This window comes from Pristis pectinata, chromosome 2 (genome assembly GCF_009764475.1).
Source record: "Pristis pectinata isolate sPriPec2 chromosome 2, sPriPec2.1.pri, whole genome shotgun sequence".
Classification (NCBI taxonomy): domain Eukaryota; kingdom Metazoa; phylum Chordata; class Chondrichthyes; order Rhinopristiformes; family Pristidae; genus Pristis; species Pristis pectinata.
Genome location: NC_067406.1, coordinates 131,164,510 through 131,178,291, shown reverse-complemented (window position 1 = coordinate 131,178,291; position 13,782 = coordinate 131,164,510). Strand labels below are relative to the sequence as shown.

The window sequence follows — 13,782 nt, the reverse complement described above, 5'->3', positions numbered from 1 at the left end:
AAACCACTCCTGTTACTGTTGATGGAAACCCTCATAACAGAGGGACCGACTTTAACAGATGGATGTTACGACCAATTTCTACACTGAATGCAAAGATGAACATTTTTAAAATGTAATTGGATCACGGGAGAGCAAAAGAGAAAAAAATATCAGAACAACAATTATTATGAAAGTCTAAAACAAAGAATGCTGGAAACCTTCAGTGGATCTGTGACTTAGAACATAGGGCACAGAACAATTACAGCACAATTCAGGCCCTTCAGCCCACAAAGCTGTGCCGAACATGTCCCTACCCTAGAAATTACTAGGCTTACCCATAGCCCTCTATTTTACTCAGCTCCATGTACCAATCTAACAGTCTCTTGAAAGACCCTATCGTATCAGCCTCCACCACCGTTTCCGGCAGCCCATTCCATGCACCTTCTTCACCAATGCAGCCCTATTCTATATTCTGAAAATTTAAATCTAATAGATGGGAAAAGGTTGATTCCATACAGTTCATCTGACCATTCACAGTGGCCAACAACAGTACTGGTTGGTTCCATCCTATGGGAGTGGTGATTTTAGCTGTTGCTTCCCTTCTGCAACTTTGTCCTGGTGAAGAAACATAATGTACATACTCTACAGACTACGTATGACTGGTCATCACTGCAGAGACTTCTGTTTGTTGGATAGGGAAGTTACATTTCTCTTTCAACATTGGAATTATTAGCTTGCCCTCCTGTCCTTCCTCTTGCCGCATCAGCTGCTGCACTACCTATCCTTAATTCCTCGCATTACTCATCCAGACTACGAGAGGCCCATTACCAACCTTTCTTTACTTCTAGTGATTCCCGAAAAGATGGAGTGGTCCAGGACCATTTTCAAGTGAAGTTCTCAATAATTTCTGGATTAAACATCACTGGAGGGTTGGAGAAGTCGTGATAAAATATCTCAGAAAGTTTCCTGTTTTGGAGATCTTTCTCACAATTCTAGCACCAATGAACATAAAATGGTACATCTTCCTTTTAGTACCATTTGAAATTGGCATTAACATTATATATATTCCCAAACAGCTGGTGGATAATGCAGAGGCATCAAGGAGATATAGATACGCTAAGCAAGTGCGCAAAAACCTGGCAGGTGGAAATAATGTTGAAAAATGGTGAGAGATTGGGAAATCTTGGTGTTCAAAGGATTCTGGATGACCTTGTACACAAGTTACTGAACCCTCATATGTTTGCGTAATAAGGAATTTGGAAAGCAAATGGTATTTTGGCCTTCACTAGAAGTAAATTTCAGTGCAAGAGTAAAGATAACTTGGTGCACTTGGAGTTTGTGTACAATTCTGGTCTCTTTACCTGAAAAAATATACATCATGCAACAAAGGTTCACCAGATCGTTTCCAGGGACAGGTTTGCCATATGAGGAAAGTCTAGGGACCTTTAAGTGCTTTCATTGAAATATATGAGATTCTCACAGCTACTAACAAAGAGAGGCTGTTTCTCCTGGCCGAGGAGTCTCGAGTTAGTGGTTGGAATCTCAGAATAAGGAGTAGGCCACTTGGGGCTGAAAGAAGGAGCAATTTCTTCACTCACAATGGTGAACCTTTGTGTCTCTACCCAGGGCGACTGTGGCAGCTCAGTCATTGTGTTCATTCTAAATGAAGGTCTATGGATTCCACAGATCTTTGGATATTAAAGAGACCGAGAGATATGGGGACATTGATGGAGAATGGGGCGGTGGTTGATCATCCATGATCTTAACAAATGGTGGAAGGGGCTCGATGGGCCGCATGGCCTCCTCCTCATGTTAACTCAGTCTCACTCTTCACAGGTGTTTGTCCCACCTGCTCTACCATTCCTGTTTTCATTCCACTTTCCCCTTCACATCCTGTTCGCCTCAGGAGGCTAAAGAAATTTGGTTTGTCCCCTTTGACTCTCACCAACTTTTATCGATGCACCACAGAAAGCATTCTATCTGGATGCATCACTGCTTGGTACGGCAACTGCTCTGCCCAGGACCGCAAGAAGCTGCAGAGAGTTGTGGACACAGCCCTGCTCATCACGGACACCAGTCTCCCCTCCTTGGACTCTGTCTTTACCCCTCGTTGTCTTGGCGAAGCAGCCAGCATAATCAAAGACCCCACCCACCCGGGACATTCTCTCTTCTCTCCTCTTCTGTCGGGTAGAAGATACAGGAGCCTGAGGGCACGTACCACCAGACTTAAGGACAGCTTCTACCCCACTGTGATAAAACTATTGAACTGTTCCCTTATAGAATGAGATGGACTCTGACCCCACGATCTACCTTGTTGTGACCTTGCACCTTATTGCACTGCACTTTCTCTGTAGCTGTGACACTTTACTCTGTACGGTTACTGTTTTTACCTGTACTACATCTGTACACTCTGCACTAACTCAATGTAACTGCACTGTGTAATGAATTGACCTGTACTATTGATATGTAAGACAAGTTTTTCAGCGTACCTCGGTACAAGTGACAATAATAAACCAATACCAATACCAATACAAACTTCTGATGAAACTTTGCCCGAGATGTAACTTTGGATACAAGTCCTTCTCACCCTTTGTCAACGTGATGACGCAGGACGTCGCCAAACCGGGCTGGAAGCATGGACGCGATGACGTAAGGTCTTCGGAGCTCCGTTCCCCGGAACGTGATGACGTGAGGTGCGCGGCCGTTTCCCCTCCCCCCACCTCTCCATCGGCGGACGTTGACCTCGGTTGCTGGCGGCCGTCATGGTTCCCCCGGTGCAGGTGTCGCCCTTGATCAAGGTAGGCGGCGGGACGAGGGCTTCCTGATGCATACGTCTCAGCCCGCCGCTTGGGCTCAGGGAGTTGTTGCATCGCCTCTGCCTGCAGCCCGGGCCTAGTGGAGCCTGAGCTAAGGTCAAACCTGGACCTTGGGACCGGGGCATGGAGATACTGGGGTGGGGGTGGGGGTGGTGGTGGGAGGGGGGGGTGAAAGGTGGGGTGGTGGGAGGGGGGGGGTGGGGGTGGTGGGAGGGGGGGGGTGGAGGTGGGGGTGGGGGTGGTGGGAGGGGAGGTGGGGGTGGTGGTGGTGGTGGTGGGAGGGGAGGGGAGGTGGGGGTGGTGGTGGGAGGGGAGGTGGGGGGTGGTGGTGGTGGGAGGGGGGGTGGTGGTGGGAGGGGAGGGGAGGGGGGTGGTGGTGGGAGGGGAGGGGAGGGGGGGTGGTGGTGGGAGGGGAGGTGGGGGTGGTGGTGGGAGGGGAGGGGAGGGGGGGTGGTGGGAGGGGAGGGGAGGGGGAGAGGGGGGAAGGGGCGAGGGGAGAGGGGGGGAAGGGGCGAGGGGGGGGAGGGGGGGAGGGAGAGGGGGAGAGGGGGGGAGGGAGAGGGGGAGAGGGGGGGGAGGGAGAGGGGGAGAGGGGGGGGAGGGAGAGGGGGGGGGGGAGAGGGGGGGAGGGGGGGAGGGAGAGGGGGAGAGGGAGAGGGGGGGAGGGAGAGGGGGGGAGGGGGAGGGGGGGAGGGGGGGGAGGGGGAGGGGGGAGGGAGAGGGGGGGAGGGGGGGGAGGGGGAAGGGGAGGGGGGGGAGGGGGAGGAGGGGAGGGGGGAGGAGGGGAGAGGGGAGGGGAGGGGGGAGGGAGGGGGAGAGGGAGGGGGGAGGGAGGGGGAGAGGGGAGGAGGGAGGGGGAGGGGGGGAGGGAGGAGGGAGAGGGGGAGGGGGAGGGAGGAGGGAGAGGGGGAGGAGGTAGGGGGAGGGAGAGGGGGGAGGGGGGAGGAGAGGGGAGGAGGGAGGGAGAGGAGGAGGGGGGAGGAGAGGGGGGGAGGAGAGGGGAGGGGGGGGAGGGGGGAGGGAGAGGAGAGGGGGAGGGGGGAGGAGAGGGGGAGAGGGGGGGAGGAGAGAGGGAGAGGGGGAGGAGGAGGGAGAGGGAGAGGGGGAGGGGGGAGGTAGGGAGGGAGAGGGGAGGGGGGGAGGAGGGAGGGAGAGGGGAGGGGGGGGGAGGGAGAGGGGAGGGGGGGGAGGGAGAGGGGAGGGGGGGGAGGGAGAGGGGGAGGGGGGGAGGGAGAGGGGAGGGGGGGGAGGGAGAGGGAGGGGGGGGGAGGGAGAGGGGAGGGGGGGAGGAGGGAGGGAGAGGGGGGGAGGAGGGAGGGGGGGAGGAGGGAGGGAGAGGGGAGGGGGGGGGAGGGAGGGAGAGGGGGGAGGGGGGGTGGGGGGGAGGAGGGAGGGAGGGGGGGTGGGGGGAGGAGGAGGGAGGAGGGGGAGGGGGTGGGGGAGGAGGGTGAGGGGGAGAGGAGGAGGAGGGTAGGGGAGGAGAGAATGAGGGTGGGGAGAGGAGGGGGAGAGGGAGGAGAGGGCAGGGAGGGGTGAGGGTGGAGGGAGAGGAGGGGAGGGAGAGGAGGGGAGGGGGAGGAGGGGGGGTGGGGGGAGGAGGGGGGTGGGGGAGGAGGGATGGGCGAGGGGGGGAAGGGGCGAGGGGGGGAGGGAGAGGGGGAGAGGGGGGGAGGGGAGGGAGAGGGGGGGAGGGGAGGGGGAGAAGGGGGAGGGGAGGGGGGGAAGGGGGAGGAGGGGAGGGGGAGAAGGGGGAGGAGGGGAGGGGGAGGAGGGGAGGGGGAGAGGGGGAGAAGGGGGGGAGGGGAGGGGGAGAAGGGGGGGAGGGGAGGGGGAGAAGGGGGGGAGGGGAGGGGGAGAAGGGGGGGAGGGGAGGGGGAGAAGGGGGGGAGGGGAGGGGGAGAAGGGGGAGGGAGGGGAGGGGGAGAAGGGGGAGGGAGGGGAGGGGGAGAAGGGGGAGGGGAGGGAGGGGAGGGGGAGAAGGGGGAGGGGAGGGAGGGGAGGGGGAGAAGGGGGAGGGGAGGGAGGGAGGGGGAGAAGGGGGAGGGAGGGGAGGGGGAGAAGGGGGAGGGAGGGGAGGGGGAGAAGGGGGAGGGGAGGGGGGGAGGGGGAGAAGGGGGGGAGGGGGAAGGGGAGGGAGGGGGAGAAGGGGAGGGAGGGGGAGAAGGGGGGGGAGGGAGGGGAGGGGGGGGAGGGGAGGGAGGGGAGGGGGGGGAGGGGGAGAAGGGAGAGGGGAGGAGGGAGGGAGGAGGGGGAGAGGGGGAGAGGAGGAGAGGGGGGGAGGAGGGGGAGAGGAGAGGGGGGGAGGAGGGGGAGAGGAGAGGGGGGGAGGAGGGGGGAGGAGGGGGGAGGGGAGAGAGGGGGGGAGGAGGGGGGAGGGGAGAGGGGGGGAGGGGGGAGGAGAGGGGAGGAGGGAGGGAGAGGGGGAGGAGGGAGGGAGAGGGGGAGGGGGGAGGAGAGGGGAGGGGGAGGGGGGAGGAGAGGGGGAGAGGAGAGGGGGAGGGGGGGAGGGGGAGGGGAGGGGGGAGGGAGAGGGGGAGAGGGGAGGGAGAGGGGGAGGGGGGGGGGAGAGGGGGGGAGGGAGAGGGGGGAGGAGGGAGGGAGAGGGGGGGAGGGAGAGGGGGGAGGAGGGAGGGGAGGGGGGGTGGGGGGGAGGAGGGAGGGGAGGGGGGGTGGGGGGGAGGAGGGAGGGAGAGGGGGGGAGGGGAGGGGGTGGGGGGGAGGAGGGAGGGGGGGAGAGGGGAGGAGGGGGAGGGGGGGGGGGAGAGGGAGGAGGAGAGGGAGAAGGGTGGGGGGAGAGGGAGAAGGGTGGGGGAGAGGGAGGAGAGAGGAGGGTGGGGGAGAGGGTGAGGGGGAGAGGAGGAGGAGGGTAGGGGAGGAGAGAATGAGGGTGGGGAGAGGAGGGGGAGAGGGGAGGAGAGGGCAGGGAGGGGGTGAGGTGGAGGAGAGGGGAGGGGGTGGAGGGGAGAGGGGAGGGTGGGGGGGAGGAAAGGGGGCAGAGAAGGTTGGAGGTGAGAAGGGGGGATAAAGGGTGGGGAGGTGGGGGTAAGGGAGAAAAGGGGTGGAGTGGTGGGGATAAATAACAGGAGGGGGGAAGAGTGGGGTGGATGGGTGTGGTGTGGAGTGGAGGGGGCAGAATGGAAGGGGGTGGGGGTGATGTGGAGGGGGGCAGTGGAAAGGAGTGGGGACAGTGGAGGGGTTTGTAAAGGGGAGGTAGTGAAATTTTTCAAAACTGAGTTAATGTTGAATTCAGTCACTTTGATTCTTGGTTCTTCTGTGTCTTTTATCTGCTATTTTACAAACATTAAATCTCATTGGTTCAGGTCACAATTAATTTGCCCTGTTCATTCAAATCCTCGAATCTCGGTTTCATTCACTCTTAACTAATTCTACTTGAGAAAGTTTGCAGTCAAAATCCTGTCAGCTGTGTTATGAAGAAACAGGTCTAACTGATGAGACTTGCCATGAGGTGGCATTGCACTTTCTGACCGCCTGTCCTTGTATAGAATGGTGGTATTATTAGCTTGTATGGTTTTCTATTGCAGATGGCTAGGTACTCAGCATTGCTGGTTGGTATCATCTATGGCAAGAAGCGATATGGTAAGGATCTGAGACCTTTTTAATCTTGCATGCATAGTATATTATAAAACTGCGATAATATGGCACCTTCAGGACTTGGTGCCAGACTAGTTGATTTTCCTAACTATTGGATGCTATTTCTATTAATACCTGAACACACTTTGAAATTGACTTTTTTCAAGATATAACTGTATTATAATAAAACTTCCAGTGAACCAGGTCAATTTAAAGGCAGCATGGGAAGTGGGGCCCTGGTGAGTAGGAAGGAAGCACAGCAAACATTACCTGATAACCTAATGCTGAACCATTGGGGTTTCCAAATCATTGGATAGCAGGTCACGGGAGTTTCACTGTATCTGCCTTGGAAGGAATTACACTTGCTTGTCCTGGTGAGTGGGAAGGCAGTGTGGGAACTGAATCCCCAGCGAGAGGGAAGGTACTGTGGCAAACACTACCTGGTGACCCAGATACTGGACCATTGGGATTGCCAAGTTGTTGAATAACGGATTATTGGAGTTCCATTGTACTTGGCTTGGAACAGATTACTCTGCACTTTTATTCATTCCTGAAGCAATGGCCCAAGAATTAGTCTCCGTGTAACCAAGGCAATAACAACTGTATTTGATGGAGCAATAGCAAGCAACTGAAATTCTTTGTTTAAGAACCAAAAGATTAAAATAGGATTCTTATAAAATTATGTCTGATGTTGGACAAAAAAGGTTTAATTATGCTACCATGTACTTTATGTTGAAGATTATTTGAAGCCTATTGCAGAAGAGGAGAGAAGAATAGAGGCTGAAGAAAAAAAGAAGCGAGAGGAGCTTGAACGCATTGCAAAGCAACTGGCAGAAGGTATTTGAAAAACATCTAATTCCTTGCCATTCTATTTAAGTAGTTAAGGTTTCATTGAAATTTGTAAAATCCTTGCAGGGCTTTACAGGCTAGTTGTAGGGAGAATGTTTCATCTGGTTGAGAAATCTCTAAACAAGGGTCACAATCTCAGAATAAGGGGAAGGCCATTTAGGCTGAGATGAGAAATTGTAAGTACCTGGGATGGTGAATCTTTGGAGTTCTCTACTCCAGAGGGCTGTGGAGACTTGGTCAATGACATAATTCACAATGGAGATCAGTAGGTTTCTGGATTTAAGGGATTCAGGCGATATGGATGTAGTGCAGGAAAACATTATTGAGGTAGAAGATCATCCATGATCTTGATGAATGGTGAAGAAAGCTTAAAGGGCCAAATACCCTACTCATTCTCCAGTTTCTTGTGTCGTTATGAAAGGAAGAGTTGTATGTGACTAGGAGCTTGTATTATTTATGCTAAGAACGTTGAAACACAAATATATCATCAGTTCTCCATTCTGTCCACGAGTTGTGCAGTAGCCATGTATCTCATTGCCCTTGCCTAACAAAAATCTATCAATCTGTATTAAACACTTCAGTTGGCTCACAGGCTATACAGGTGCACAACTTTTGTATTTCCATTATTCTCTCTGGAAAAAGTGCTTCCTGCTTTGTCCTAATACTTCAAGTCTAATTTTAAGTTTATGTTCTTTGTTCTAGATTCAGTTACCATACAAAACCACTTCCATCCACCTTTCCTATCAACACTTCTTTTCATTTTATAACATTTCAATCACAACACACAATCTATATTCAGATCAATCATTATATTCAAGCAAATCATTGCTGTAAGCCTACCAAAATCCGAAACATAGATTATACCCAAAGCTGAACTCAAGTGGTATGTGGAGTTGGAGAATCACATTGTATTCATTGGTCCCCCACCATAAATTCTTAGCTCTGTCTTAGTTTGTTTATGATGTTTGGTTGGACCTTCAGTTGACTGTTCCTCCCCGTCACAAAGACTACCTATTTCAGTCTCGAACCACACACTTCTGCCCCGCCTCAATCTCTGCTGCTGGAACCCTTCATCTTCAAACATCTATTGCAAACCTCTGTTGTACAGCCTCCTGTTTTCCATTAACTTGAGTTCATTCAAAACCCTTCTGTTTGTATTCCACTGATCACTGATGTATTGACTGAACTACATCAACTCTAAATTCTCCAGCACTTGAAATTGAACATTCTCATCTGTGTTCAAAGCTCTTCATGTTATCATCCTTTCCAAAATGTAACACAGCAAAATTGCTGCATTTTTTCCAGGCCTCCCTTGGCCACTTATAAATCCAACACTAAATTCACTTCATTTTGTGAATTCTGACATCTGGGCCCTAAAGTTTGAAAATCTCTATCTCCCTTTTTGTTTTTAAAGGCTTTTCTTAAAATTCACTTCTTTGATCAAGCTGTTTGGTTTCCTAATAACGTCAGCTCTATTTGCCAGATTTTGGTTCTCTGAAGCACCAAAGAATGACATTTATGTAATATACATAAATTGTTAGCAACCTTGACATTTAGAAAGGGAATGGGTGTCTGATAATAAAGGATGACACAAGGACAGTGAGGAATAATCTTGGCTTGGAAGAATTGAAAGTAAAATCTCTATGGCTGAGGATGAGGGAGAAACACTGGAAGTGGTTCACAACTTTCAACACACCATCCCTGTCCTACTGACCCTCCCACCCATCAAATTCAAAGAGAAGCTGCTCTTGCTAGGAAATCCATGTAGGCAAAAACAGCTTAGAGGATCTTCATGCTAGGAGCAGTGCCGTGAAACTATCTAGGGGACAGGGTATTTTAAATCTCCTCATATGTAATGAGAGGGTCAAGTGGTAATCTTAAGGGGTTCTTAGGAAAAATGATCACAACAGTATAAATTTTTATTGATTATAAGAATGACATAACTTGGAAATTTGCATAGGTATGAGGAGTAAGTTGGCTACGGTATATTTGGAAAGCAAAAGGTTTGCCAGTAGATGGGTAATGAGCATTAGAAATTTGTTGAATGTCATTGAATGTGCATGAGGTGATCTATTCAAGGCTAACTAAATAGTTTAAGGATTGTATTAGATTGAAAGAGGCTTGTGTTGTCCAGAATAGTATTTCACTGAGGGTTGGGAGTGTTTTTGGGAGCCTAAAAAAGAGCAGCATAATTTGATTGAGAGAGAAGATGGGTAGAGAGTAAACTAGCAAGAAATGTATATTGTAAAACAGCTTTTTGGAGGTGAACAAAGTTATAAAATAAGGAAATGATTGAGTCATTAAATATTTTGTGTCTGTCTCCACAATAGAAGTCAAAGTAAATATATCCAGTGATATTAAAGTAATTGATATAAAATAGAAAGTACTGGAGAAATTTAGGATCAAATACTCTAAAGTAGGTGGCCCACATTTTTGAATTCTGAAATGCTTGAACAGTGAGATAGTGGTTTCATTACTGCTGATTTCCAAAATTCCTTAATTTGGAATGGCCCCAGTGGATTAGAAGGTAGCAACTGCAATACTGCTGCTCAAAAAACAAAGAAAATAGAGCTTCAGACTTGTTAGCATGACGTTAGTTGTCAGGAAAACAATGGAATCTATTAAAATTAGTGGTAAAAGAACACAATTAAACTTAACATGGCTTTATGAAAGAGTTTTTTTTTGATAAATATAAAATTTGAAGAGCTAACCAGCACAGTTGGTGACTAATGGGGGAAACCAATGGACGTCCTAAATCTGATTGTACAAAAGGCATTTGATAAGGTGTTATATAAAATGATTTTACATAAAATAGGGTCCAAATGGGGTGGGTCAAATAAAATGTTAGCATAGGTAGAGGTTAAGTTAAATACAAATTGGAAAGTAAGAATCATTCTCGGATTGAGGTTATTAGTTGAAGTTAGAGGATCAGGCGTGAGAGGAGAGTTGAAGATTGTTATCTTGCATCAGTCCAGGGAGATTGTGATGCTGAGAATAACATTCTTCCCTATGTCTTTGAGCATAACATGTAACCCAAATGTTTAATGCAAAATTGAAATGTAGATAATGTCTGTGCATATAACAGTAAATTTACTTCCCATTTCAGCAAACGAAGACACTATTTTGAAATGATTGAACATATTAAAAGAATGGATGAAGCATATGTCAATAGCCCTTCTGTTTTGCTAGTATGGACTAATCAAAAGTATCTATTCAAGACAAATTGCTGGTGCATTTTTCCACCATCTCAAAGTGAGAGAATAAATTTTATTTGAACAGTATGTAGTCTTTTTGTTTATTTTTTTCAAATTCATTGTGGAGCATTTGATTTAGAAGAGATTGCTAATATTTATCTGCCAACAGTGTATGCTTTTGAATTTCAAGAACATGCTAACAGACCACATATAATCTGTCATGTCTGTGTAAATTGTGTAAGAAGTCTAACTTTTTTGTGACAATTTGTTGTTTAGAGCACCCAAGCACACTTGAATATTGAATAGTATATACTGTCAAAGCCAAACTTGTGGGCAAAAAAATAAAGTAATTTACTTCAATTTTACTTGTTTCTGTACATGGAAAATGAGACATTTCAACTCTTGGGGAATTTTTTTCTATTGATGAGGTTGTGGAAGCCATCCATTCTATATCTTCCTCAATTAAAACCTACCAGCCTCAATTCTACTTGTCTCTTTCACATTGCATAATTGGTGAGCTGGCAGTTTCTGCAATCTGATAAGTGGGAAGCCTCAAGCTGTTTTATTTCCCCAATGATAGGTGTGCTTTGGCTAGGGGTGTTGCTTGAGATGATGTGCAATCTGAGTGTTGAATTGAAATGTTAACTCCATCATTAAGACCACTTCCACTACTGGAATATTGTTTGTCTCTGCCTGTCCCCTGTCCATTCCTCACATCATTCCCTACACTTTTATTCCCTCAATACAAAACTATTGATGCCCTTGTTCCAACCCACTTCAGCCTCTGTGTCTTACAACCCAAATATTGTTTGGCTCTTCAACCCTTCTGTCAGTATTAACCTCTGGAACGACTTTGGCTTTGCTAATTCTCTCCCCACCATTAGGAACAGTCCAAATATCCTTTGAGTCATGCATTGTACTCAGTTTCTGCATGATCTGTATTCTGAAGCTAGATGACTTAAGGTTATCAATTGTTTTATTTAAGGGCTATATCTATATTTAAACAAGGATGCATGACACAAACTACCAGGGATGTTGTGTATCAAACATCTGGGATGCTGAAGCAAAAGCTCTGGTGCCTAGATCTATCCAGGGATTTTGTTCAGGATGTGCCACAAAGTTTTCAAGGATACTTGAGTGTGATGTCCATTATACAACACCTTGCAAAGGTCATTGTAGTGTGAATATCAACTTCAATAATGCCTAAAGTGAATCCTGATTAAATGGCAAGTAATATTGGGAAATACCTGTTTATGCTGAAGGAGTGTTAAGGTGAGTTATAATAAACATCTTTGTCTAGACATAAAACGCAACCAGTTCACCTCAAAGCACATCATGCAATTAAATACTTCAGAGGTGTAGTTACCATAGGAAATTTGAAAACTGGTGACATGGCATGTTTTTGTAATATTCTTTTGAGGAATAAATATTGCCCTGTCTGTTAGGGTTAACTGCATTCTTACAAAGCAGCAGAACTTTTACTTTCACTTAAGTGAGGTTCAAAGTTTTGTCCAATATATGACAATTATGATAGTGTAGCCCTCCCTTAGTACCTCATTGGGTCTGTTGTGCTTATTGCATCTTTCTCCTTGCCTGTCTCATGAGGGAGCTAGCAGCTCTTTATTTGTTGCTGCTACCTGATGTTCTAATCCTGGTGCAGCTGTTCTACCTGTAAGTGACACATGCAGAGTGCTCCAAATTTTGTGAATGAGCTAACTGCAAAGTATCATTTGGTTAGCTCACATAAATGCTGCCTACAAGTCTAATCCAGCTGACATGAAGAAGGTGGTGCAAAAATAAGACTCAGTCAGCTTGTTCTTGTGATCCTGTGGCCCTGTTTCAAGAGCATGGAATTGCTGCACAATTTAAAAAATACATGTAGCACATAAAGGAAAGCAAAAAAAAAGCTTGTATTTAGATAGCACCTTTCACAGCAGAATAGCACAGGTGGTTTGCAGCCAGTAATGTACGTTTTACATGCAGAAAATGCTGCAAAAACTTAGCAGTTCAGGCACCATCTGTGTAAGAAGTAACACTAAATGTTTCTGAAACATTAACTCTCCTTCCACAATGCTGCCTGACCTCCTGAGTTTTCTTCCAGCATTTTAATTCTTATTTTAGATTTCCAGCATCTGTAGCATTTTAATTTTCATTTTGTTTTACTTTTTACATACTGCTGTGGCATAAGAAAAGAGCAATTTCAATAGGCCCTTCAATGATACTGAGATGGATGATCAGATGGTGGTGTATTGATGGAGAAATAAATACCAGCGAGGATACCAGAGTAAGCTCCTAACTCTTCTTTGATAGATCTTTTATATCCGTTAGATAGCCTTGGTTTAACTTCCCTGAAAAATGGAACCTCCAATAATGTAATACTGCCTTAGTAGCTCTTGCATCTCAACAGGGAGTATTGGAACAGATACCCTTCTTATTCAAAAGCAAGCACTGAGCTGGGGTAGACAGTTTCACGTGATCTTAAGATTTTGGCATTGGTGATTCCTGTAACCGTGGGGTTCATTATCCCCCAAAATTAGAGATCTGTAATAATGGGAGTTAATTGTACTGAACAAATGACATTCATTTGAACTGAGCCTTAACAGGAAGGATATCTGCCTGCTACAAAGTACCTAGAGTACTATGTCCAGTTCTGGTCGCCTCTTTATAGGAAAGATGTGGAAGCATTGGAAAGGGTGCAGAGGAGATTACCAGGATGCTGCCTGGTTTAAAGAGTATGCATTATGAGGGGAGACTAAGGGAGCTAGGGCTTTACTCTTTGGAGAGAAGGAGGATGAGAGGATGTGTACAAAATATTAAGAGGAATAGATAGAGTGGACAGCCAGTGCTTCTTTCCCAGGGCACCAATGCTCAATACAAGAGGGCATGGCTTTAAAGTAATGGGTGGGAAGTTCAAGGGAGATATCAGAGGAAGGTTTTTTACCCAGAGAGTGGTTGGGGCATGGAATGCGCTGCCTGGGGTGGTGGTGGAGGCATGTACGTTGGTCAAGTTCAAGAGATTACTAGATAAGCATATGGATGAATTTAAAATAGAGGGATATGTGGGAGGAAGGGGTTAGATAGTCTTAGACGAGGTTTAAAGGTCGGCACAACATTGTGGGCCGAAGGGCCTGTATCGTGCTGTACTTTTCTAATGTAGGTCAGTGATAAGTGTGCATTTAAAACATAAATATTGTTAAAGACGAGAGCAATGTTCAATTTAGGGTGGCCACTTATTTTCTGGCTTTGAAGTATCTCCTTAACACAGAACTTCATTACCTCGGATGTCCCAAACTGGTTCACAGTAAATGAACCACCTTTTGAAATGTAATTATTTTCTGATGTAGGGAAACAGA

General features: G+C 48.0%; 1 protein-coding gene across 1 annotated transcript; it reads left to right on the top strand.

Moving 5' to 3' along the window:
• The first annotated feature begins 2,634 nt into the window (after positions 1 to 2,634).
• Positions 2,635 to 10,516, top strand: atp5meb (ATP synthase membrane subunit eb). The gene is made up of 4 exons (XM_052035966.1): positions 2,635 to 2,777; positions 6,338 to 6,392; positions 7,125 to 7,223; positions 10,342 to 10,516. The coding sequence occupies exons 1-4, from the start codon at positions 2,742 to 2,744 to the stop codon at positions 10,365 to 10,367; spliced, it is 216 nt and encodes a 71-aa protein (XP_051891926.1). The 5' UTR covers positions 2,635 to 2,741; the 3' UTR covers positions 10,368 to 10,516.
• Positions 10,517 to 13,782: the final 3,266 nt, after the last annotated feature.